The following is a 27,085-nucleotide window of genomic DNA, read 5'->3' on the forward strand; positions in this document are numbered from 1 at the left end:
CAAGTTCTCCTTGCTTTCCATCTGAATGATAGACATCGCATCATCATCATTTTGCTTTTCGGCCAGATGAAAACCATTGTAAGCCTCGCCGATGTTTCCTGGAGTGATTACTAACCTGTCGTCTATCTCCCTTGGCGGTGTTTTATTAGCATCCATCTCAATTTGGACTGGGTCTGAAGTCTTTGTTACACTGGGCCCAACTCTTTTGTAATTTTTGCTGAACTGGGCCAACGGATCCAAGCCCAATCCTTCATTACTCTTTATTTGACTTTTAAGTGGGAAGTCACATGTCCAGTCAGGGTTAGTATTTCAAATAAATTTGAACAACCCACGTGTTCCTCTGTGTATACAGCTGTTTCCATCTCGGATAAACGTGTTCCAGCACCAAGTATTGTCCGATGGTTCGAAGCTTTTCCCACTGCACCAGTTCCGGCGATCTCCTTCTCTTCTCCGACATAAAATCTCACCGGCGTCTTATTCCATATTTGGATAATGTACCCAGTACCTTCAAATTCGACTCTCGCTTCCTTCAGAATATTATTTCCCCAACCCTTCACTTGGATTCTCGTCCATTTTAAATGATTCCGAAGTTTTGTTTCCTCCTCCGTCCTTATCCACCCTTCACAAAAATCCCCTACCGCCTTAGAAACCCTATCTGACTACAAGTGGAGGAGTAGCCCTACCAGTCTGATCCATGTTTGCTTGATAGATGCTCTAGATTGAATAACCCCTACAGTTGGTGTCCACCATTGGAGTTGCAGGCTCTATTTCTTCCATGACCAGCTACCTCTGAGAACATGTTCTGCCGCTTTCATAGAGGCGAACTCAAAGAGGAACAATTTTTACCCATGTCGTAAATGTACAGACAATGGGCTTGATTCCAGTTTGAGCTAGCCCATCTACGAATCTCGGAGAGAGTCGGGATTTCATACCCATTGGTTACCTGACCATAGAGGCTCCTGCTCAAAGTTTCATTATGAGATAACTTGGATTCCCCCTCAATGCGAATTATATCTCCCTCTTATTTTGTGGTCGCAGCATCTATCCCTCTGGAGGTCCATTTACTTTTCCTGACTGTTTCAGCATAAAAGATCTCCTTATCAATCAGTGTGGGAGTTCTATTAGTTGTCCTTGTAGCTTTGTCATAAATGAACCTCTCTATTTTATTAGCCATATCCCACCAACCTACATTGAATGTTGTTTCTGGGACAATTAATACTGCTCTGTTTCTACCCTGTACACTGATTATACTTATGTATCTCCCCCTATTGTTGAAGTTTCTTGCACAAAATAGCTGCATAGATAGTTCCTGTCGTTTCCATCTGCATACAGTATTGCCTTTGACCTTCGAGGCTTCTTTGAGAGTCCTACACAGCCATTCCATTGTTTTCTGGCTAAAACTTGACCTGCTCATCCTCTTTCTTCCACGTTCAGTCCAGTCATACCAGTTTTCTCCTTGAGAGAAGCTTCTCGAAATGTCAAAAGATTTGAGTCCCATTGCAAAATATATTATGAGCCGTTTGGATGAGCTTAAAAAAAAAGTAACTTTTATGTATGAAGTGCTTTTAGAACTTTGAAGTACTGAAAGTTATTTTTATAAATAAGCAGTTGAGTGTTTGGATAAAAAGTGCTTATGTTGAAAATAAGTGTTTGAATTTTAGGGTTAAAAGAATAAAAATGGTAGTTTGGGAATTTAGTTAAAATATAAGGGATATAAAAGTAATTTTTATGGTCAAACAAAATGGCTTTAAGCAAAAAAAAAAGTTAGAAATCCTAATTTTTCATTTTTGACTGACTTTAAGAATTTTATGGCTTAAAGATAGCATTAGGCAAATACGTCCAAAAGCTAAAAATGGGCTTAAAGTTGGTTTTCAATCCAAACGGGCTCTATGTCGCTTTCCATGGTAGAGATCGAAAAGAGAGAGAAAAGGTTGTTAGTTAACACGTAAGGTGATAACCAAGGTGACGAAAGAAAGATTTCCGGTGCCGAGGCCAACGGAAGGGTGGTTCTACCCTCCTAGTAGGTAGGAGAGAGAACTATCTCGGTCTTCGTGCCTTAGAGAAAAAATCAAAAAAAAGAGTCATGGTCATTGTTCTTTTCTTAGTTTTGCAGTTTTTCAGTCCTAATACTTTTTGTTCACACCAAAAGTAGTACAAAGTCATGCAGTTCATCTTAAAATTCTGTAAATTGCTCTGCTGGCTCTCATAGCATCTTTGATTTCTTTCCTTCCACACTATCCACCATATACAAGCTGGGACAATCTCCCATCTCTCCTCCTTTGCTGTAGCATTGCCAATTCTCATCCAGCCCTTTAGCACTCCTTCTATGTTCCTTGGTTTCACCCAAGTGATTTTCCTCGAGCAAATGAATAGTCTCCAAAGCTGGTCTGCCTATTTACCGTGTAAAAAGAGATGGTTGACTATCTCTGTTTGTTCTTCACATAAATAGCATCTGGAACACAGTTGATATTTCCTCTTCCTCATGTTTTCCTGAGTCAGTAATACTTCTCTGGTCAGCAGCCATGTGAAGCAATTGACCTTGTATGGAATTTTTGTTCCTCATATCATCTTCCAAGGCCACTGTTCCATCCTGTTGTTTGAAGTAGTGAGGTTCTTGTATGCTGAATTCACAGAAAAAAACTCCTTTGTAGCCTACCTTCCATATTGCAGTATCTTTTTCCCTAGTTAGGTTGCTGAAAGGGGCCAAGGTGTTGTAGAGAGAAACTATCCTTTCCACCTCCTAGTCATTCCATCCCTGACCTGTCCACATTTTAGCAACAGTGGCATGTTGTTGAAAGCTTAGAAGGTGTAGATCAGGGAATATTTGCTTCAAAGTTCTCTGAGCTATCCATTTGTCCTCCCTAAATGCCATTTTGAGTCCATTCCCCCCTTCCTTCTTGCTTTTTATGGTCTCTTCCCATTTGACCGGATGGAATTTGCTCGTCTTCATTTCCTTGCAAAAAAAAAAAAATTCCTTCTTAGCATGTCTATTCTCTGGATCACATTGTCAGTGGCTGGTAATACTGACATCATGTATGTAGGTACTGCATCCAGAACACTATTGACCATGGTCAATCTACCCCTAAAGAAAGGTACCGACTCCTCCAGCTTGTCAGCTTTTTCTCACATTTTTCTATCACCCCATTCCAAATCCCCTTTGATTTACTTTTGGCTCCCAAAGGCATTCCTAGGTAGATAATAGGTAATTTCCCTACTTTTCCACCCAGAATAGTTGTCAAGTTGTCTACCTCTGCCACTTCATTAATAGGGTATATGTAGCTCTTTCCCCAATTGATGTTTAGCCCAGACACAGCTTCAAAACTAATGAATATCGCCCTTAGTATCAGCATCTGGCCAGTAGCTGCTCCACAAAAGACTAGAGTACAACAACGAACCCAGTGTGATCCCACCATGTGGGGTCTGGGGAGGGTAGAGTGTACGCAGACCTAACCCCCACCTTAAAAGGTAGGGCGGCTGTTTCCGAAAGACCCTCGGCTTAAGAGAGAAGAACAAGGGAGGAGAAACAAGGAAAAACAAGGAAAAACAAGACATAGGTCAGTAAAGCCAGGCATATAACAGACAATATAAAGATATAAATAATGAGAGCGATAAAGCGATAAAGTCAGGGTAGGAAAGATCGGGGATAAAGGGGCATTAACTACTATAGATAAAATAGGATACCCAAAGTAGACTGGGCCAACTAATATAAGCAGTAATCCCATGCAAAATCCTATGTTAAGACAAATGAGCGCGACTACGACTACTATGGAGAACCGATCGGCCACCTAGCCCACTATCTTAGTCTGAGTCCTCCATAGCCTCCTATCTAAGGTCATGTCCTCGGAGAGCTGCAACTGTGCCATATCATGTCTAATGACCTCTTCCCAATATTTCTTCGGCCTCCCTTTGCCCCTCCTGAAACCGTCCATAGCCAACCTCTCGCACCTCCGCACTGGAGCATCTGTGTCTCTCCTCTTGACATGCCCAAACCATCTCAGTCTCGCTTCCCGCATCTTGTCCTCCACCGATGCCACTCCTACCTTGTCTCGGATATCTTCATTCCTAATTCTATCCATCCTAGTGTGCCCACACATCCACCGCAGCATTCGCATTTCCACGACTCTCATCTTCTGGACATGAAGTTTCTTGATTGGCCAACACTCCACCCCGTACAATAGGGTCGGTCTAACCACCACTTTGTAGAACTTGCCTTTGAGTTTTGGTGGCACTTTCTTGTCACACAGCACTCCGGAGGCGAGCCTCCATTTCATCCACCCTGCACTGATGCGGTGTGAAACATCGTCGTCGATATCCCCATCTTCCTGTATAATAGACCCAAGGTATTTGAAGCTTCTTTTCTTTTGAATGGCCTGGGTACCAAGCCTCACTTCCCCGTCAGCCTCACGCGGCAGGCCACTGAAACTGCACTCCAAGTATTCTGTCTTGGTCCTACTCAATTTAAATCCTTTAGACTCCAACGTCTGTCTCCAGCCCTCCAGCTTGTCGTTAACTCCGTTGTGAGTCTCGTCAATCAGGACAATGTCATCTGCGAACAACATACACCAAGGCACCTCACCTTGTATTTGTCTAGTCAATTGATCCATCACCAGGGCGAATAGAAACGGGCTAAGAGTCGATCCCTGGTGCAACCCCATCGTAACAGGAAAGTGCTCCGAGTCCCCCCCTACCGTCCCTTACCCTGGTCTTAGCTCCATCATACATGTCTTTAATCGCTCTAATGTATGCCACAGGTAAACATTTCGCCTCCAAGCATCTCCATAGGACCTCCCTTGGAACTTTGTCATAGGCCTTTTCTAGGTCAATAAATATCATGTGTAAGTCCCTTTTCCGCTCCCTATACTGCTCTACCAATCTCCTTAAGATATGAATGGCTTCTGTAGTCGAGCGCCCCGGCATAAATCCAAACTGGTTCTCTGAAATAGACACACTACTCCTCACTCTCATTTCTATCACCCTTTCCCACACTTTCATAGTGTGACTTAGCAGCTTGATACCTCTATAGTTGTTGCAGCTTTGAATGTCTCCCTTGTTCTTGTACACGGGAATGATTGTACTCCACCTCCATTCTTCAGGCATCTTCGATGTCCTGAAAATGACATTAAACAGCGCAGTCAGCCACTCCAATCCTACCCTACCTGCATTCTTCCAAAATTCCCCAGGGATCTCGTCAGGTCCGGTCGCTTTTCCCCTGCTTATCCTACGAACAGCTCCCATAACCTCCTCAACCTTTATTCTCCTACAATACCCAAAGTCGCGACGCCTATCCAAGTGCTCCAAGTCTCCCAACACAAAGTCTCTGTCCCCTCCTTCGTTCAAGAGTTCGTGAAAGTATGACTGCCATCTCTGTCTAATGCGGGATTCCTGTACCAGTACTTGACCATCCTCGTCCTTGATGTACTTCACTTGATCCAAGTCGCGTGACTTCCTCTCTCTCGCCTTGGCAAGCTTAAATAGCTTCTTATCTCCGCCTTTTTCCTCTAGTTCTGCATAGAGGCGTTCAAAGGCTGCCGTTTTGGCCGTCGAAACTGCCATCTTCGCCTCCTTATTCGCTAACTTATACTTTTTCCTGTTCGTTCGCTTCTCTTCATCATCCTTGCTATATACCAACTTTACATATGCCTGCTTCTTTGCTTCTACCTTTTCCTGGACTTCTCCATTCCACCACCAATCCCCTCGGTGTCCGCCATGGCGGCCTCGTGAGACCCCCAGCACCTCTCTAGCTGTTTCCCTAATGCAGCTGGCCGTCCTATCCCACATACTGCTCGCCTCCCCCCTACTATCCCACGCCCCCATAGCCATCAGCTTCTCCCCCATCTCTAGGGCACTAGACGGAGTCAAACGACCCCACCTAATCCTCGGTCGGTCATCCACGACCCTCTTCTTCTTCTTCCTTCTTATCTCCAAGTCCATGACCAATAGTTTATGTTGGGTCGTAAGGTACTCACTTGGTATGACCTTGCAGTCCTTACAGAGGCTTTTATCCTCTTTTCTAAGTAGCCAGAAGTCTATTTGCGTCGCCGCCCTCGAGCTACGAAAGGTTACCAATTGTTCCTCCTTCTTTGGGAAACTCGAGTTGGCCACCCTTAAACCAAAAGCCTTTGCGAAATCCAAGAGTGAGGCTCCTCCACTATTCCTGCACCCGAAGCCAAATCCTCCATGCACCTCGTCATAGCCCGTCGAAACAGACCCAATGTGCCCATTGAAATCTCCTCCTATGAATAGCTTCTCAGTAGGCGGTATACTGACCACCACTTCGTCCAAGTCCTCCCAAAAGCGCCTTTTTGTCTCCTCGTCCAACCCCACTTGCGGCGCATAGGCACTAATAATGTTCAGGGTGATCCCTTCAACGACTAACTTAATCGTCATCATCCTATCATTTGTCCTCTTAACCTCTACCACCTGATCTCTAAGCTCGCTATCTACTAAGATCCCTACTCCATTCTTAAACCTCGACTTGCCCGAGAACCAAAGTTTGAACCCATCCACCTCCTTAGCTTTAGGTCCTACCCATTTAGTCTCTTGGACGCAAGCTATATTAATCTTCCTCTTCTTAAGAATCTTAACTAACTCTATGGACTTTCCCGATAAGGTCCCAATATTCCAAGACCCTACTCTCAATCTAGAAGCTCCCTCCGCCCCCTTAGCCCTCCCAACCCTGGCCCTTGATCCCAACCGAGGACATGACCCTATTCTACCATCGCACACTAAAGCCAGAAAAGCAGAAATACGCTACTGAAAGGTTACTCTCAGATAAACGGACGATCAATAGTATAGCACAAGTTAGCAATTGTTTAAAAACAGTGAGACAGGTACTTAATTTGGCAGTGCAATAAATATTTATAGGCTAAAATATCGGAAATGGACTATTGGAGGTACCAACTCCAAGTTAGTAAAACCTGGTCACTGTCGAAACACTGTTCACTGCCGGAAAGTACTGTTCACCGCCGGAAAGTACTGTTCACTCGCCGGAAAACTGGATACAAATATATGGTCAGCCTCGGAATGCAGAGGCGACCACAAAAGACTAGAGTATCATCTGCATATTGTAGATGAGTTATCTCCCGGTTGTTTATAGCTCTATTGTCCACCTGAAAACCCCGGACCCAATCCTTTTCCCTGGCTGTCTGTATCAAGTTACTTAGACCTTCCATAGCTAGGATGAAGAGGAAAGGTGACAAGGGATCATCCTGTCTCAGTCCCCTTTGAGAGGAAAAAATCCACATGGGGTCCTATTTTCAAGGACAGAGAACTTAACTGTGCTAATGCAGTATTTTACCCAACTTATCCACTTGGCTCCAAAGCCCATTCTTTGAATCATCAGTACCAAAAAGTTCCAGTTCAAATGATCATAAGCCTTCTGGGTGTCAAGTTTGCATAGGATTCCAGGTTGTTTGCTACATTTTTGGACTCCACACACTCATTTGCTATCAGTACTGCATCCATGATTTGCCTTCCTTTAATGAAGGCCGTCTGTTGTCTGTCCACTAGAATGTGGATCACCTTCTTCAGTCTTCCTGCCAAGAGCTTGGCTATAATCTTGTGTGCTCCTCCTATTAAGCTTATAGGTCTGAAATCAGTTAGCTCCATAGCTCCTACTTTTTTAGGAATTAATGCTACACATGTAGCATTGATGCTTCTTTCAAAAATTCATTTCTTTTGGAAATTCTGTACTGCAGCCACCAGATCAGATTTGATAGTGTCCCAACACTGACTGAAAAAAGCCATAGAGAATCCATCTGGTCCTGGTGCTTTTTCCCCCTCACATGATTTGATACTCTGTAGGATCTCCTATTCCTCCATTTGTGCCATTAACAGGTTGTTCTCCTCTGCTCCAATCATAGGGCAATTCCTCATTTCCAGGTGTGGCCTCCAGTCTTCTGTTTCTGAATAGAGCTTTTCATAAAAGGTAACTATCTCCTCTTGTACCTCTTCATGATTACTCAGAATTTCTCCTCACTTTCAACTTTGTAATTGTGTTCATTCTTCTGTGAGCATAAGCAGTTCTATGGAAGAACCTAGTGTTTCTATCCCCCTGCTTTAACCATGTAGCCATGGACCTCTGTCTCCAAGCAATTTCCTCCCTTTTTGCTATATCTTCAAATTCCATAGTTAGAGCTAATCTAGTTATTATTTCATCCGTCTCTAAAGATCCGTGCTCCTGAATCTGTTCTAATTCAGCTAGTTGTCTCAAAAAATTCTGCTTCTGAGCCCCCAGGTTCCCATGAGTAGTCTTACTCCACTCCTTCAACTTCCCTTTTAGTGCTTTGAGTTTTGTCTCCAACACAAAATCTGGTTTCCCTGAGAATCTGAAAAGACTCCCACCACTCTTTGACAACCCCTCTGTGCTTAGCCACCAGTTTTCAAACTTGAAATATGACCTTGTGGTTTCCCATTCTCCACATTGTAGCATAATGGGAGAGTGGTCTGAGGTCTCTCTATGTAGGATGTTTTACCTGATATTTCTGAAATTTGTTTCCCATTCTTCAGAAAATAGGATTCTATCCAGTCTGGCTGCTGTTGTGTGATTGTCCCCTTTCTTCCATGTGTACTTTCCCCCGGATAACTCAATATCCACCAATTCCGTGTCTTCAACAAAATCCGAGAAATCTGTCATGCCTTTGTTGATTCTGATGCAATTTTTCTTCCCTGAAGGGTATCTAACTGTGTAGAAATCTCCACAAAGAACCCAAGGTCCAGAGATTAGAACCCTGGCTGCACCAATCTCCCACTAAGTTTCATCCCTCTCCTCTCTATCATTTGGAGCATAGACTCATGTGAGATGCCAATTGAAATCTTGGCACTTCCCTTTGATACTGCAAGTGACAGAGTACTTGCCTACACTACTAGTTTCCCCCTCCCAAACTCTTTTTGTCCCACATTATGACTATGCTTCCTCTAGTCCCACTGGCCTCTAATTGGGCATAATTAACCGATCTGTTGCCCCAAACTTCTCCGATTATAGCAGTGATCTCACCTTCTACCTTGGTTTCCTGAAAGCAGACCACATCTGCCTTCCAGGTGTTAAAGATATTTTTTAATACAACCCTTTTCGTCACACTATTCATCTCCCTAACATTCCATGAAACAATATTGCGCTTCATCATTCTCCTATCGCCAGATATCCTCCTCTACTTCTAGTTCCATAACTCATAAATTTTGTATTCAACTCCAAGCCTTTCAATTTATTGACTCCTTTCTTTTTTACTACAGTCAGTTCCCCCTTCCCTCCTCTGTTTTCCTGCTTGTTGCTATCTATTTTCATAAATAAATCTTCTGCTTTTTCTTCACATCCTCTAAAATCTACTCCAAATTCAGTAATCAACTTGATTATATGTTGCTTAATCCAAGTAGGAATACTTGTTGGGTTGGTGTCATCTTCCGTTGGTAATAGAATCTTTAGAGGGATTGCGTCTTCTGGAAAAATTCCATTATTTTCTCCTTGTATCTTCAGTTGTGCGATTTGGTTTTACTTGATTCTCCATCTCTGTGCTTTCAATTATGATCACTGGAGCATCTTCCTCCATTGCTTTTCTACTCTCCTGGTCGCCGTTGGACTTGTTTAATTCTCCCGTATCTTGATTCCCCAGTTCCTCAAAGCTATTGTGGGTTTTTATCCGAGACAAGTTTGCTTGTATCTCGATATTTATTATGAGGCCGTTTGGATTGACTTATAAGCTGCCTATAAGTTGTTTTCAGCTTTTTTTTGAGTATTTGGTTGACCAACTTAAAGTTATTTTGTGCTTAAAATAAGCCCAATAAATAGTTGAATTTATTTGGATGAAATTATTTTAAGCAGTTTATAAGTTGAAAACAGCTTATTAGTCAAAAAAACAAATATTTGAGCAGTTTTTAAATTATAAGCTGCTTAAAAATAAATCAATTCAAACAGGCTATATGTCAAAAACATGGGCTGCAGAATTCTTCTGTTGTTGCTTTTTTGGGCCTAGAAAATTTGGGCCCAAGGTTTCTTTTCTCTTAAGCTGGCCTGCTACAGCTAATAAAGGTCCTTTTCCTTTTCTGTTTGCCTCACGTGTGGAATCACGTGACCTCCAATTCAAAACTTTGCCAGCTGTCGAGGTCCCCGCGTGGTGTTCTGACTCATCCACAAGTTTATCACTAAAGAGGAAAAGAAACCCTTATTGCCCATCGATCCATAGTGTTGTTCCTCTCTCCTCGTCTCCTCCTTTCTGAAAGTCACTGGCGCTTCACACCAGATCGGTACTGTGTACACAAAACCATCACTAATGACTTCGATCTCCTTCGGAACCATCTTCCCATCACCCTTCACCTTGATGCGTGCCCAGTTCATGTGATTTTTGAGGTTTGTTTCTTCCTCTTCTTCGATGAAGCCCCCACACTGATCTCCGATAAGCTTGAAGATTTTGTGGGACCATAGGCTTAGGGGTAAACCCGTCACTCTTATCCACACCCAGTCTCTCACTATTTCTTCCTTCCGGCAACCAGTGGTTGAACTCCACTAGGTTCAGATTCATCTTCTTCCACACCCATGTTCCTGCCATGACCTGCTCTGCTGCCACTTTTGTGGGTAGCTCGAACAGGAGGTGCCCGTCGTTCATGGAGAAAACACCGACTCCTATGGCTGACTTCCAAGTGTTGCAAGCCCACCTTCTTACATCATTGAGGGTTGGTATCTCTCGAAGTGCGCTCTGAAATTTACCGACAATACATCTCTTAAGAAGATCTGTCTCCGATATCGATGTTGCGTTCCCCACTTTTAAGCTATCACCTTCCACCAATATGTTCGCCTTCTTCGTGGATTCTGTCTTCCATCTATTGTTCGTTATTGCCTCCCTGAAGGATGTTCCCAGTGGCTTCCCTTTTTTAGATTGTGCTTTCTGCTCTGTTGTAGGCTCATAGGTGAATTTTGCTATTTTATGAGCAATGTTTCCCCATCCCCCGTTGTAAGAAGATTCCGGTGTAATAATGATCGCTTTACTTTGTCCTTGAATAGCAATAAAACTGACATATCTGCCATTTTCATTGTATTTAAAGGTGCAAAAGAATTCAGAATACAAGTCCTTTACTTTCCATCTTTTAATAGATTTCCTTTGGACCTTCGACGCCTCAATAAATACTGAGATTTGCCATTTCAGTACTTTAATGCTAATCTTCACTCTCATTAAATTCCTGCTGCTTTTGGTTCACTCATACCATGTTTCTGCTCCTTCTTTACATCTGGTGATTTCATAAGACTTGAAACCCGCATTATAAAAGATGGTGTTATCCCCCATTGATATCTTTCCGGCCATGGTTGCGGAAAGAGACCCCCGGGACGTGATGAAGTTTGGTTTCAGATTGAAAGTTGGCTAGCCTCGGGAAGCGTGTCTGAGAGCATTTTTAAAACCTTTGAGTTTTGTTATTTGGTCTCTCCTAGTAGGATTTTCGGTCATTGTGTTTTGGCATCATGAAATATTTCGTAACTTGATCTTCAATTTGTTATTTGTAAAGAAGAAATTGAAGCTATTAAATGATGACTTTGGTTTACTAGAGACTACTTGAACCTCCAGGGTCTTTAACGTGAGATTTGAGTCTCTCGTGTCTACCATTTTACCACCAGTGAAACTTGGAAGTTAATTGTATTCCATGAATTTATTATTGTATAATCATGAGTTCAAACTTGAAAGAACTTCCAATTTTTAAGTGAAACTACTTGTGTTAACTTTTAGCAAGTTGTCTATAACAAGCGTAAATAGTCAATTATCTATTACTGCAAAAAAAAAAAAAAGGTTTGGTGCACCGAAGGAAAATACCATCTTATATTTTTTTCCTATTCAGTAAGCATCATATAGTTGAAGTCTTGTAAGCCGTTATCCTGGTTAAACAGATCGCCTATTAATATTCATCCAAAGGCCTCTATGTTTTCCTTTTCCATATCCTTGGAAAACATTACAGTAGTAGGAAATGCACCTATTTAACTTAAATATGCTGCAAAATGCTCTGTTGTTAGTTGCAAATAACAGAAACTGAAGAATTTCCATCTTTTTTTCTTGGCAATATCTTCAATTTTCTCAAGAAAAGGTTATTATTGTGAACTTACACTGCCTGTAGACATCCAGAATGAGATGCATTTAACATCCAATTGTAAATGCAGCAAGTCAGGTACATCCCAAAAATTGGTACCCTATCCCCCTCATATTTTGTCGTCCATGGGGCAAGCTGCCAGAAAATGTACCTTGTCATCCCAAGCTAGCAGACTTTGCAAACTGTATGAAGAAAAAGGGCAGGGGAATGTCCATCTTTATTTCTATTACAGATGGAGACTACCATGAGCGTGCTGAGGATGCCAAGGCAGCTTGCAAGCAGCTAAGTACGTATATCGACTACAAGCAATGTGAAGGTGTAGCAGAAATAGTTGTTGCTCCCAACTTGTCAGAAGGCTTTAGAGGCATTGTTCAGACTATGGGTCTTGGGAATCTCAAGCCAAACATTATTGTTATGCGGTACCCTGAGATATGGCGGCGTGAAAATTTGACTGAAATTCCTGCTACCTTTGTTGGAATAATAAATGACTGCATTGTCGCAAACAAGGCAGTAGTTATTGTGAAGGGTCTGGATGAATGGCCTAATGAGTATCAAAGACAGTATGGAACCATTGATTTGTACTGGATAGTCAGAGATGGTGGTCTTATGCTGTTGCTATCTCAGCTGCTTCTCACCAAAGATAGCTTTGAGGGCTGTAAGATTCAGGTATTCTGCATTGCTGAGGAAGATTCTGATGCAGAGGGACTCAAGGCTGATGTAAAGAAATTTCTTTATGACCTCCGGATGCAAGCTGAGGTAATTGTCATTTCCATGAAGTCATGGGAAGGCCAAGGGGAGCAGCAAGAATCTATTGAAGCATTCAGTGCAGCTCAGGGAAGAATAGCTAGTTATCTGGGAGAGATGAAAGAGAGAGCGGAGAGGGATAAGACTCCTTTGATGGCTGATGGAAAGCCAGTGGTTGTCAATGAGCAGCAAGTTGAGAAATTCCTGTATACCACTTTGAAGCTGAATTCGACGATTCTAAAATACTCGAGGATGGCTGCAGTTGTGTTTGTAAGTCTTCCTCCTCCTCCTGCCAATCATCCAGCATTTTTCTACATGGAATACATGGACCTGTTGGTTGAGAATGTACCCAGGCTCTTGATAGTTCGTGGATATCGTCGAGATGTTGTCACTTTGTTTACGTAGGTAGTTCTGTTCATACGCTTCCTTCTTACCGCCTTTCTCTTTGTTGCTTTATTTTGATAGTTTCCATTCAATTCAATTTGTTACTTTCTCTGTCATCCTTTTGTTGTTTTTCTCTTTTCTCCTGGAGGTGGGTGTACAATATAGTTTTTGTATCATTAATTCTTTTGAAACTGAATATTTGGGGAAAGAAATTTTTGTTATCGATGAATCTCTAGCTGATTATTAATTAATCTTTTAAGAATACGTTGAAATAGAATATCTCGTTATTGATGAATCTCAAGTTGGTTAAAGTACATTGTTCTAATGAATCAATCTCAGCTAGCGTATAATCATTTCTCTAGTTGTTTTTGTTATTGCCTTTGCCTCAATCTTTTTGCTTGCATCGTTGTGTTGCACTCCTAAGTCCTATTCTTCTCCAACCTTTGGGCAGATTTTGTTGAAAAATTGGTCAACGTTGTTCAATTGATTTTCTTTGGAATTATTTGTTAAAAAAAAATAATAATACTGTACCAAATATAAGAGGAAATCTGCTGCCTTTTGTCATCCTCACAGGGACGAAATTGGAATGTCATTGATATGCTACTTTTACGAGTCTCTGGTTGCACGTGAATCTTATGACTTAACAGATTTTATATATATATTTTTTTGATAACTGTGTCTATATTTTAAGACTATTTGATTGAAATGTAAAATAAAAATAAAAAGGTAAAAAACTTCCATTAATCATTTGAAGTTGGAATATAATGTCATCTTTATTATTCTTTCTTTAGTGCATAAAAATGTCTTTCATTATCATCTTTATTTAGTGCAAGACTAAATCATTCTATTATGTATTTTTAATCTAATTATCACTAATAAGTGGTGCAATAAATCATATTATTATGTATTTTTAATCTAATTATCACTAATAAGTGGTGCACTAAATCATAATGGTGCACTAAATCATAATGGTACACTAAATGATGATAATGATGACATTCTATTATTTTTTTCATCTTTGTATGATTTTCTCTCCTATAAATAGAGAGGTCTTCTTTGTTTTGAAATGTAAGATAAGAAAAGAAAAAATTGAGAGAGTTAAGTTTATATAAAAAAGAGAGTTCTTATTAGTTGAAGGGAGGTGTTCTTTGTGTAGAGCTTTAAACTCAACTCTTGTCCAGAGTTTGTTGAGTTACATTTTTGTGATAAGGCTGTTGTATCCTGGAGGGGACAAGTCAAGAGGACTACTGCTGGACCAGTGAAACGATTTACTGCAGTGAGCTTGAATCTCCTTAAAGAGAGCGAGATATCCGCGCCTCAGCCAAGAAGTGAAGTTAATTTTTTTATTTTATTTTTTAATTGTAATTTGTAATCTTATAATTTCACCAACAATTTTAAGGAGATTCATTATGGCTACAATTGAAAAATCCGCGGATATCAAGATGGGAGATCTAAACAAACCATTTCGGTTTAATGGTAATCATTTCAAGAGATGGAAGGGTAAAGTACTTTTCTACTTCAGTCTTCTCAATGTTTCATATGTGTTAACTCAAAAAAATCCTAATAAAGTTGACATCTTCTCCATGGATAACGATGAACTAATTTCTCATCAAGAGAAAGTGAAAAAGTATAATAATGATTCCTACAAGTGTCGGTATTATATTATTAATTATCTATCTGATAATTTTTATGATTATTATGATAGAACTTACTCTAGTGCAAAGAAAATATGGAAAGCATTGCAGAGTAAATATGATACCGAAGAAGCTGGAGCGAAAAAAATATGCTGCTAGTCGATTTTTTCGTTTCCAAATGATGGATGATAAATCAGTGATAGACCAAGCTCAAGATTTTATAATGATCGTTGGAGAGCTCAGGTCCGAGGAAGTCAAAATTGGAGACAACCTTATTGTTTGTGGCATAATAGACAAACTTCCACCTTCATGGAAGGAGTTTCAAAAAACTATGCGCCACAAACAAAAGGAAACCTCTCTTGAGACTTTGATCATGAAAATCCGCATGGAAGAGGAGGCAAGGGCCCAAGATGCACTTTTACAAAATGAAGAGACCAACATCACAACGAAGGTAAATTTAGTTACTTCAAAATATGCTACTCCTGAATCTAACAAAAATACCTCTTTGAAGCCTAAGAAGAAAAAGTTCAAGAAAAATAATGGTAGACTTTCCAAGAAAAATAATGGTGAAAATAGCCAAGCACAAAATCAATAAGTTTATGATAAAGGACCGTGCTTTGTCTGTGGCAAGAGTGGGCATATTGCTCGATTTTGCAGATACCGGAAATGTGGTCCTATACCTCAGGCAAACGTTACCGAAGAGCCTTTTGTGGCAATGATTACAGACATAAACATGGTTGAGAATGTTGATGGATGGTGGGCTGATTCTGGTGCAAACCGTCATGTCTGTTATGACAAAGATTGGTTTAAAAAATATACTCCTTTTGGAGATCCCAAAACCATCATGCTCGGTGATTCTCATACTACTCAAGTGCTTGGAACGGGAGATGTCAAATTGTATTTTACCTCTGGAAGGATATTAACTTTGAAAGATGTACTTTATACTCCTTCCATGAGAAAAAACTTGATGTCTAGTTTTCTTCTTAATAAAGCAGGCTTTAAACAGATTATTGAATCTGATCAATATGTAATTGTGAAAAAAAAGTATTTTTGTGGGAAAGAGGTATGCTTGTGATGGAATGTTTAAACTGAATGTTGAAATGAATAAAATTTCTACTTCTGTTTACATGTTTTCTTCTACTAATTTTTGGCATGCTCGTTTGTGTTATATTAATGATCGTTATATTGGAATCATGAGTAATTTAGGATTAATCCCAGTGATTAAAAAGAATATTGAAAAGTGTGAAGCTTGTAGTAAAGCAAGAATCAATAAAAGGCCTCATTTTAAAGTTGAAAGAAAAACTGATTTATTAGAATTAGTTCACACTGATATTTGTGAACTTGGAGGAATTTTAACTCGTGGAGGAAATAGATATTTTATCACTTTCATTGATGATTTTTTTAAGTTTACATATGTTTACTTAATGAAAAATAAAAGTGATGCTTTTGAAAATTTTAAATTTTTTCTCCATGAGGTTGAAAATCAGTTTGGAAAGAAAATAAAAAGAATTAGAAGTGATAGAGGCCGTGAATATGAGTCAAATGAGTTTAATTCTTTTGTTAGATTATTGGGAATAATTCATGAAACTACTCCTCCTTATTCTCCTTCATCTAATGGTGTAGCGGAAAGAAAAAATAGAACTTTGGTTGAATTGACTAATGTCATGCTTATTGAGTCAAATGCACCTTTAAATTTTTGGGGTGAAGCTATTTTGACTGCGTGTTATATGTTAAATCGAGTGCCTCATAAAAAGACTAAACTAACACCTTTTGAGTTGTGGAAAGGTCACAAGCCAAAATTGGGATATCTAAGTGTTTGGGGTTGTCTAGCCTTTGTGAGGCTAATGGATCCCAAAATTACAAAATTGGGTAAAAAAGTTACTACTTGTGCTTTTCTTGGTTATGCTTTAAATAGTACAACCTATAGATTTTTTAATCTTGAAAATAATATTGTAATAGAATCAGGTGATGCTATTTTTCATGAAAATAAATTTCCTTTTGATTCTACAAATAGTGGGGGTCAAAGAATTGAACAAAATATTTTATCACTACCTAGTTCTTCTTCTTCCATTTTAAAAAATAAAGAAATTGATGATTTTGAGTTAAGAAGAAGTAAATGAGCTAGAGTAGAAAAATATTTTGGGCCTGATTTTTATGTTTTTAATATTGGAGATGACCCTTTCACTTTACAAGAAGCTTTATCTTCGCATGATTCTATTTTTTGGAAAGAGGCTGTAAATGATGAAATGGAATCACTAATTTCTAATAAAACTTGGAAGTTAGTTGATTTACCACCAGGTTGTAAAACAATTGGTTGCAAATGGGTCTTACGAAAAAAGTTAAAGCCAGATGGATCAATCGATAAATATAAGGCTAGACTAGTTGCTAAAGGATTTAAGCAACTAGAAGGCTTAGAGATTTTTGATACTTTTTCTCCGGTTACAAGAATTACATCCATTAGACTTTTAATTGCTATGGCTGTAATTTTTGATTTGCATATTCATCAAATGGATGTAAAAACTGTTTTTTTAAATGGAGACCTTAATGAAGAAATTTATATGGAACAACCTAAAGATTTTGTTGAAGCAGGCTAAGAAAGCAAAGTATGTAAACTTACTAAATCCCTATATGGCTTGAAACAGGCACCAAAGCAATGGCATGAAAAGTTTGATTCCTGCATGATTGAAAATGATTTTAAAACAAATGAGTGTGATAAGTGCATATATCATAAGTCTTGGAATAATACACATGTTATTATTTGTCTATATGTTGATGATTTATTGATCTTTGGCTCGAATATGAATGTTATTGATAATACTAAGAACATTCTTAGAAGCCATTTTGATATGAAAGATCTTGGTGAGGCAAATTTTATTCTGGGAATAAAAATTACTAGAACATGTGATGGAATTTTCCTTGACCAGTCACATTATGTTGAGAAAATTTTAAAAAAATATAACTTTCTTGATTGCAAGCATGTTTTAACTCCTTTTGATTCAAGTGTACACTTGTTTCCTGTTCAAAGTGAAAATGATGTGATAAATCAAAAGGAATATGCTAGCGTAATTGAAAGTTTAAGATATGTGACTGATTGCACTAGGCCTGATATTGCATATGCAGTAGGAGTACTTAGCAGGTTTACTAGCAAGCCAAGTAATGAACATTGGCATGCTATAACAAGAGTTATGAGATATTTAATTGGAACAAAAACTTGTGGTTTGTTCTATAAAAAATATCCTGTTGTACTTGAAGGCTTTTCTGATGCAGATTGGAACACTCTAGCAGGTGATTCCTGTTTTACCACTAGTTACATTTTTACATTGGGTGGTGGTGCTGTTTGTTGGAAATCAAAAAAATAAACTATAATTGCTAACTCTACCATAGAAGCTGAACTAATTGCTTTAGCTTCAGCTAGTGAGGAAGCGAATTGGTTAAGAGATTTATTATTTCAAATACCTTATTTTGAAAAACCAATTCCTCCAATTTTAATTCATTGTGATAGCACTGCAGCAATTGGTAGAGTTCAAAATTGTTATTACAATAGTAAATCCAGACCTATAAGGAGGAAACACAGTAATGTAAGATCGTATTTGACAAGTGGTACCATTAATGGTTATTATGTCAAATCTTGTGAAAATCTTGCAGATCCTCTTACTAAGGCCTTAACAAGAGAAAAGGTCTGGAACACATCGAGGGGGATGGGATTGAAGCCTATAAATCCATGAGTCATATATGAGGAAACTCAACCTGGAGACTAGAGATCCTATAACCAGGTTCAATGGGAAAAACGAATCATATGATGACTTATTGTGAAAAAAAATGCATTATTTTTTATTCCCTCCCTATGATGTGAGTGCATTGTTTCCTGTAGTGAATTGTGGAGGTCGATTTTAAAAAAACTCTTAATGAAAATCTGTAGCCCGTATGGGTGGAGTGCTAAATTTACAGAAGCACTCTCGATAGATTTTACCTATGTGAGTATGGAAGTAGACCGCTTCCTATGAGAATTAGGCTTATTCTCAAAAGCACTCATAAAACTGGGATAGCACAAGGCCGTAATGTGATGGCTTATAAAGCTCGTGACAATACCTTGATTACTATGTGTGAGCAGTAATATTTTATGTCCCTTAAGCAGTCATAGTTCAAGTCTGAGACCACTACGACTCTGGAGTAAAAGTTATTGTTTCACTAAGTGGAGGTTCAATGCAGAGCACATCTTCATTATGTATAGTAATCTTCTTTCAGCTGATAAACTCTCTTATACAATATTAAAATGAGTGGGGGATTGTTAGTGTGAGCATTTTAACATTTTATTAAATTGCAATTTTAGCAATTGTCCATTGATGACATTTAATGTCATCTTTATTATTCTTTCTTTAGTGCATAAAAATGTCTTTCATTATCATCTTTATTTAGTGCAAGACTAAATCATTCTATTATGTATTTTTAATCTAATTATCACTAATAAGTGGTGCAATAAATTATATTATTATGTATTTTTAATCTAATTATCACTAATAAGTGGTGCACTAAATCATAATGGTGCACTAAATCATAATGGTACACTAAATGATGATAATGATGGCATTCTATTATTTTTCATCTTTGTATGATTTTCTCTCTTATAAATAGAGAGGTCTTCTTTGTTTTGAAATGTAAGATAAGAGAAGAAAAAATTGAGAGAGTTAAGTTTATATAAAAAAGAGAGTTCTTATTAGTTGAAGGGAGGTGTTCTTTGTGTAGAGCTTTAAACTCAACTCTTGTCCAGAGTTTGTTGAGTTACATTTTTGTGATAAGGCTGTTGTATCCTGGAGGGGACAAGTCAAGAGGACTACTGCTGGACCAGTGAAACGATTTACTGCAGTGGGCTTGAATCTCCTTAAAGAGAGCGAGATATCCACGCCTCAGCCAAGAAGTGAAGTTAATTTCTTTATTTTATTTTTCAATTGTAATTTGTAATCTTATAATTTCACCAACATAATGTTCTCTAAACTGAATATTGTGCATTCAGAATATGAATTTATAATACAAATCTTCAACACTAAAAATACAAATTTAAATTAAATCCAAAAATTAAATTTAAATAAAAAATCATGTACCTTTTTATTGATATAGAAATTGTCCGATCAGTAGGAGAATTGAACTTAATACTCATTCCAAAGAAAATTAAAGTATCTTAGGCCCTCTAGCCTTGTGTTCCTAATTAATTGATGCTCATAAATACTATTGTGTTATAAATAAATTTGTATTATAGTAAATCCTATTTAAGGACCAAGTTAGTTTTCTCCTATAAATAAAAAGAGTATTCATTCATTGTAATTGGCCTGTGAATATCTGTCAATCTCTAATCCTTCCACACAAATAAGAATGCTTCTCTCTTCTTCCTACTTTATTCTTCTTATTGTTTTATATAGTTTCATAATATGTTATCAACACGAGACTCTAACCAATTAAATTTTGTGAATCAAGAAGAAAAATAACAAGGATTGGTACGGAAAAGAGGCTAGGGAGTCCGACTCTTCAATCGAAAAAAAGACGGTCATTTATGAGTCAGCTAGGAAAACACAAGCTATGATTTCTCGCAACAGAATTAAGGAACTGAAAAAATTTCCAATACCGGCAGCGTAATCTAAGGGAAACCCTTTTACCTTAGGAATTAGGAATAAGCCGTTTATGCGTGGTTGCATCTATCTAGAACAACCCTCAAAATGATCCAAAACAAGAATGATTACGTTCAAGCAGAGATCTCACCAATAGTAGAGGCGGGGAAAGCCCAAAAAAGAGCAAAGAATACCATAACCTGCGATACGAATCTTGGTCGAAATCGAAAGCGGGGAAATTGACCACATGATCGGGAATGGGCTAGCTACATCAGCGTCCAAATTCCTTAATCGTTATTTCCTAGGCTTCGATGATCAACCTAATGAGAGATCTCTCTCTCTCCCTCTCTTTTTGGGCATAGCTTACTATCGTCTTTTAATCTCTTGTCTGTGAGCTCCTTTCCTTACAATCAAGTGGCTTTCACTCCTTAACAAAAAAAGTCTGAAGAGCTAACTGGAGTACGCCTGCACGACGAACGAGGAGTATGAGAAGAGAGTTTTGAAGGTCAGATCGGGTTGTCACTCTTGGGAAACTAGCGAGTCTGTCCCTAAAAATTAGGTCCATGAAGCCAGAGTGCGACAAATATGTATAAAATCAGGTATGCTTCTTCTGACATGGTGGAAGGATTGTTTGGGACTAATTCCAATACTTTCGTACTTTGAAATAATTGTCTACGACATCCTGGGTCTATAATGATGAGACCCTGGGTCTATAATAATTGAAGGAGGAAAGAGTGATGGAAGGATTTCAGAAGATTAAGTCCACTGGAAAAGGGTTTCCTAAAGGTCAGAAGGACATTTAGTTCAAAATCTTGGGATTAGTGCCTTAGAGCTTTTTATAAACAATTTAACTTTAAAATGCTGATAATAATGAGATGAATTATAAAAAATTCCAATACTTTTGTACTTTGACACGATTCTTTGGGACATCTTGGGTCTATAATAATGAGACAAATTATAAAAAATTTCAAACAGACACTATTAAAGAACCTAAAGATTTTTTTAAATGGTGAATTTTCTTGTACTGTTTGTTGTCAAAACAAGTTAATTGTGAGACCATCATCAATAAAACTAGAGATTGAGTCCCCTACGTTCTTGGAACATATACATGGGGGAATATTTGTGGACCTATTCACACACTAGCGTATTGTTTAGATACTTCATGGTCCTAACAGATGCTTTTTCTAGATGGTCTCATGTGTACCTATTATAATGTTGCAACTTGACGTTGCAAAATTGTTGGCACAGATAATATGATTATGGGCACAGTTTTTGGATAATCAGATTAAGCGCTTGTTTGGATAAGCTTTTTTTAAGTTGGAAATTCCAGCTTTTCACTTCTAGTTTTTTTAAAACTGTTTTGTCTTAAAATGAGTGTTCAAAAATACAAAATACTTAAAATAAGACTATCCAAACAGACTCTAAGTCCATTCGCCTTGATAACGCTGAGAATTTTTATCCCAAGCATTTAATGATTATTGCCTATCGATTGGGGATTGAATAAATCATGTAAAGATAATTATTTACATAGTATTAGTTAATTTAGTCTTATTAATGTTGTTCATTATTAAATCAAATTTAATTTGATTCTGATTTAATTAAATAATATTTTAAATTTATTTACTTGCTTAAAATATAATATTTTAAATTCATTTGCTTGTTAAAATATATATCTACTATAGTATGCATATTTGTTGTTGTGATTAATCGTGTCAAAATTATTACTAACCACTATTGTTGTAATGATAAGTAATGATTGTGTGATTATTGTTCAAGTTTTGTCGCACCAAAAAAGGGCAACACATCAGGTGAAAGTCCTGATGTACCGTAATAATAAGATATTGAATTTAAGTCTCATCGATTCATGGTCTAAGATGTTTTTATATAGATAAGACGTTGGTTTGCGTATCAATGCACCATATTGATGATATAATGAAGATTAAAGCAAAATAATGTACCGTTGATGAAAATTAGTCATGGAACATGTCCCATTAGAAATGCTTCATTCTCTTAAAGTGAATGAAATAGCAATGCATAATATATCTGAAAGAAGACAATAGGTTGAATAATGCACATGAACATGGAATAAGGTACTATGTTATCATAATTAGTGCATAATATATTTGAAAAAAGACAAGAGGTTGAATAATGCACATGAATATAGAATAAGGTACTACGCTATCAGAATTTGATATGCTTAGATGATTGTGTTCCATTAATGGATTGAGAACTTTTGATAAATGCTACAAGTACAGATCCATTCCCTAAAGTGAACGTGATAGTCTACAATAAAGCTTATAAATATGAGTGGCACTTTTTCTTGATTGTATCACCACTCACCTCTTGGAGAACTTGAGAAAAATAAATTTGAAATTTACTACAGTAGTAGTATATCTAAAATTTTCTCATATAATATGTAATGCCCTAGAAAATATTTAAGTTCGGATCAAGTTTTAAAAAAATTAAACTCAAGAATTGGTGAGGTTGAGACTCGCCGAAGTCACCGGAGACTCGCCAAAGTGACGCAAGCTCGCTAAATTATTTAGAGAATTTTGGTCAGAGGTTGAAGCCAGTTCGGCGAGCTGAGTAAGAAGTCGGCAACTCACTGATTGGTTCGGCGAGCTCGACTAATCTTGCCAAATAGATAAGAGATTCATGCTCAGAACTGAAGCCAAGTTGACAAGAGATAATGGAAATGATGACTTGTTATAAGACCCCGTAAGTCAAAAAGTCAAAACGAAGGAAAGATTTCAAGAAGGTGGACAGTATGAGCATCTACAACGCAACCTATGAGTCGTGAATACTTCTACGAGTTGTAGGACTGACTCATAGAAGTGATGTTGAGGTTTGAAAGTTGATTAAGTAAGGGAATGAGTCTACAGGACAAGTTATGACTCATAGAAAGATTGACGAGTCGTAGAAGTGACTCGTAAGGAAGGTTTAGAGACTTAGTCCTCAGGGTTTCTCAGACCCTGCAGGACGAGTCCCTTCTACGAATTGTAGAAGAATTTATGACTCGTAGAGATGAGTCGTTGGAAAATTTTAGAGGGTCGGTTCTCAGGGTTTTCTCAGATCCTACAGGAAGGGTCATTTCTATGACTCCTTGACACCTCTACGAATCGTAAGGACCATTCGTAGGGTCTGTTCCGACTTGTTTTAAGAAGGGAATTTTAGTCCTTTCCTATATTTTGTCAGTAAAATGTGATCATTTTGGGACTAAATCTACCCTATCAAAAGACCCTAAGCCTTCCCAAACCCCTCATTCTCACTAACTCTCAAACTCACAAAACTCTTTCCTCTCAAGATTTCTCTCAAGGCTTCCTCCTTCACCAAGCTGATTCTAGGGTTTCTCAAGATCAAGCTCTCCTTTCAATCTCAGGTCAACTTCACCAGGGTATGTGGGTCTTTATCAATGGGTTATTCCACCCATAGAGCCGAAAACCCCTTTTTAACTAAGTCTTTGATTTGCAAGTAAGAATCATCTTAAGGGTTACTCTAACTTCTGTTTCAAAGCATGAATCATGATTAAGCAAATGGTCATTGGTCTATTTTGAAGTAATATGATTTCAAATGCATGTATTGAAGGTTTGCAAGTATTTTCTTTACTTTTTTCTTCAAAGATTCTTGTAATTCATGGTGAGTTATCTATAATCATGATTTAAAGTAATGAATTTCATGGTGTTTATCCATGATTTCAATTGTACACATGTTACAAAGTTGATTGGACATGTATCCACTTAGTTTTACTCTATTTTCATTTAAAGTATGATTTGAAGGTTATGGACTCCATTAAATATTTACGAAAGCTAATGATTATGATTATGAGAGCCTTTGAATGAAAGAATGAATGTTGGTGAGGGGATTTCTCACCTAAGCTAATGGATTCCTTATGCAATAAGGACAATTCTTGCATACTTGAATCACCAAAGGTTTTATGGAGCTATTCTACCGAATGATAATTTAATGTCCTAAATTATATATATGTTTATGTTACTATGTTATACTATTCTGTGGGATTTGACTTAGCACCGAATGAGACTTGAGGTGGGGTTTGATAAGAAAATCCTAGTAGCAACCTCTTATTTCATTAACTATGTGCCAACATAGGATTCCTTGTAGGCTAGGCTAGTGGATCCACAAATGGCCATTTAATGTTAAAAGAAATGAATGTTGACAGAGTTCTACCTTGACAAGTAATCTCTCCTTTCAATGTAGGAGGTTACATTTGATTCCATGTTATAACTCACATGGTCTTATTATCGGTTATATTCATCTTCCCACAAAATAAATGTTTCAAATGCTATTTACTTGATTACTAATGCATGCACTTATTCATTTACCTTACTTTATAAATGTCATCATGTTCCCATTTTATTGCATGCCTACATACTTAGTACATTCAAAGTACTAACACATAGTCTTTTGCCTACATGATATCACCATGTAGGGACCAACGTTCCTCCTTGTTCTCATCCACATGGCTAGTTGAGATTTCTCTTGAAGGCTACTTTTGGTGAGTTTCCATGTATCGGGAATGATACTCCTTTATCTTTCTAGCTTATGATATGTTGAGACCTTTAGACATTATTATGGCATTTCATTCCATTTGATTGAGGGTGAGTTAGGGATTTGTCTTAGTCCCCGTTAAATCTAAAAGTTAGAGGTATTGTTGGACATATGTAATTTGAAGCTTGACTATTATGGTTCTTATTATGATGTTTTCACTTAGTCCCTCTTTTCCCTTGTTTATTTATTGTCATTACCTATAAAAAGCTAAATGAATGCTCAGATGCTTGAATGGGGTATCTCTGCGTACCTCATTAGCCGTGTAACATCTAGGCCTAGGCCTGGGTCATGACACTTGCCGAATGAGTCAGGGAGCATGAATGTTACGGCCCAAATTTCAAAGAATTTTTCCCAAAACCATAGCAGTTTGGCGAGGCGAGGAAGAGATCGGCGACTCGCTGATTGAGTAGGTGCGCACGACTGATCTTGAGGACTAGGTCCCCATAGTTATTGTACCAGGGATATTTCATTCATTTCCTACCCATTTAACCCCTAAGGTATATTGTTTTAAACCTATTCCGAAGACTTATAACTACTTTTACCCTTCAAATTTCCACAATTCCCTCTCATTCACTCAAAACCCCCTAAGGCTCTCAAGAATTTCTCTCTTCAGTCTTCTTCTTTAAGTCAAGCTAGGGTTCATAAAGTTCAAGTCTCCATTGCAAGATCTTTTTGGGCTTTGATTCAAGTTATGTTAGAATTTTTGTCACGATCCGAATTCAGGTGTGATGACACTTATCCATTTTACCGAATAAGTCAGCCTAAAGCCAGTCAACTATGAAGAGATAATACGGAAACAATTTAAATAAGATAGATAATATAAAAGCGAAAGTCTTAATCAACTACAATAACCCGAGAGACTGTTTGTCACAATACAAGCGTTTAAATAAAATAGAAATGAAGGATAAGTACAAGTCTCAATATCTTTATTTTTCAAATATAACAAAACATAGTAAAAGGGACATGGATAGATCGTTGGCATCAATCATCTACCTCTCAAGTCTCCTCTAGTCCATGAATAAGGAAAAAGAAAAACAATATCACGGTCCGGACACAAAACCTACTCAAGTATAGAAGCAAAGAGTGAGTACCAAACATCACGGTACTCAGCAAACCAACTAATAAAACAAGGAAAATCTAATAGAATGCTAGAACTCCTTTCATCTCAACCGAACCTCCTCAACTACAAACCTACATAGAAATCAGCCCAATCTAGAGTACATAGTTCATATGGCACATGGATCAACAATAGCTCATTAGCATCATCGAATAAGTCACATCAGTATCAATTTTATCAATCGCAAAGACAACAAGTGGTTTATACACAACTTCACGATGACAGATAAGATGTAATGCAATGCAATACGATGTCAAGTAAAGTGATGCATATCTATCCTAATGATACACATCTACTGACTAGCAGATTGGAACCCATAGGGATGCACAAGGTGTATCCGTCGAAATCACTTTTCTTCAGCATAATCACCAATCGCCATAATCATTTCACATCGGCATCACCAAAACTATTTTTCATCGGCATAATCATCATTCACTAAAACCATTATTCATCGGCATAATCATGACTCGCTGAAATCAATTCACATCGGCATAATCATCAATTAAGTCTCATCATAGTGTTTCAGAACCAATGCAAATAAATATGCTCATATAGATAATGAGTGAATGATAGTGTCCACAATCACAACGTAATTCATATCAATGCAATTTACTCACATTATCAATAGTACATTAACACCAACATTTACCATATTCACATCATTATAAGTTATCAAAGTCTCCGTGTCATTACTCATTTTCACATATTTTGATCAATTGGTGAGCAAGTATCTCAAGTCAATTACCATGATCAACAATGAACAAATGACCATTTCATCAAATTCACAATCACATTAGGGCTATCATAGCATTTCATTAAAGTTACATCAATTTCAAGTGAACAAGTTCACATTTTCGATCACAATCATAGCACACATTTCCTTTTTATTAACCTCGTTCTTTCATTAAGTAAAATTCAAATGATTAAAGTACCAAACCTTGTTCCCATTTCTCCCCAACACACATATGAAAGAAAGT

At 37.9% G+C, this 27,085-nt stretch overlaps 1 protein-coding gene across 2 annotated transcripts in view; it reads left to right on the top strand.

Moving 5' to 3' along the window:
- LOC129875226 (cation-chloride cotransporter 1) overlaps positions 1-13,420 on the top strand; it is a 38,955-nt gene extending 25,535 nt beyond the window's left edge. For both annotated transcript variants that reach the window (XM_055950673.1, XM_055950674.1), the window contains one exon: positions 12,134-13,420. In XM_055950673.1, coding sequence (XP_055806648.1) covers positions 12,134-13,212 — 1,079 coding nt within the window. In that variant the 3' untranslated portion in view covers positions 13,213-13,420. The remainder of the gene's footprint in view (positions 1-12,133) is intronic.
- The last annotated feature ends 13,665 nt before the right edge of the window (positions 13,421-27,085 follow it).

This window comes from Solanum dulcamara, chromosome 11, assembly GCF_947179165.1.
Source record: "Solanum dulcamara chromosome 11, daSolDulc1.2, whole genome shotgun sequence".
Taxonomy (NCBI): Eukaryota; Viridiplantae; Streptophyta; class Magnoliopsida; order Solanales; family Solanaceae; genus Solanum; species Solanum dulcamara.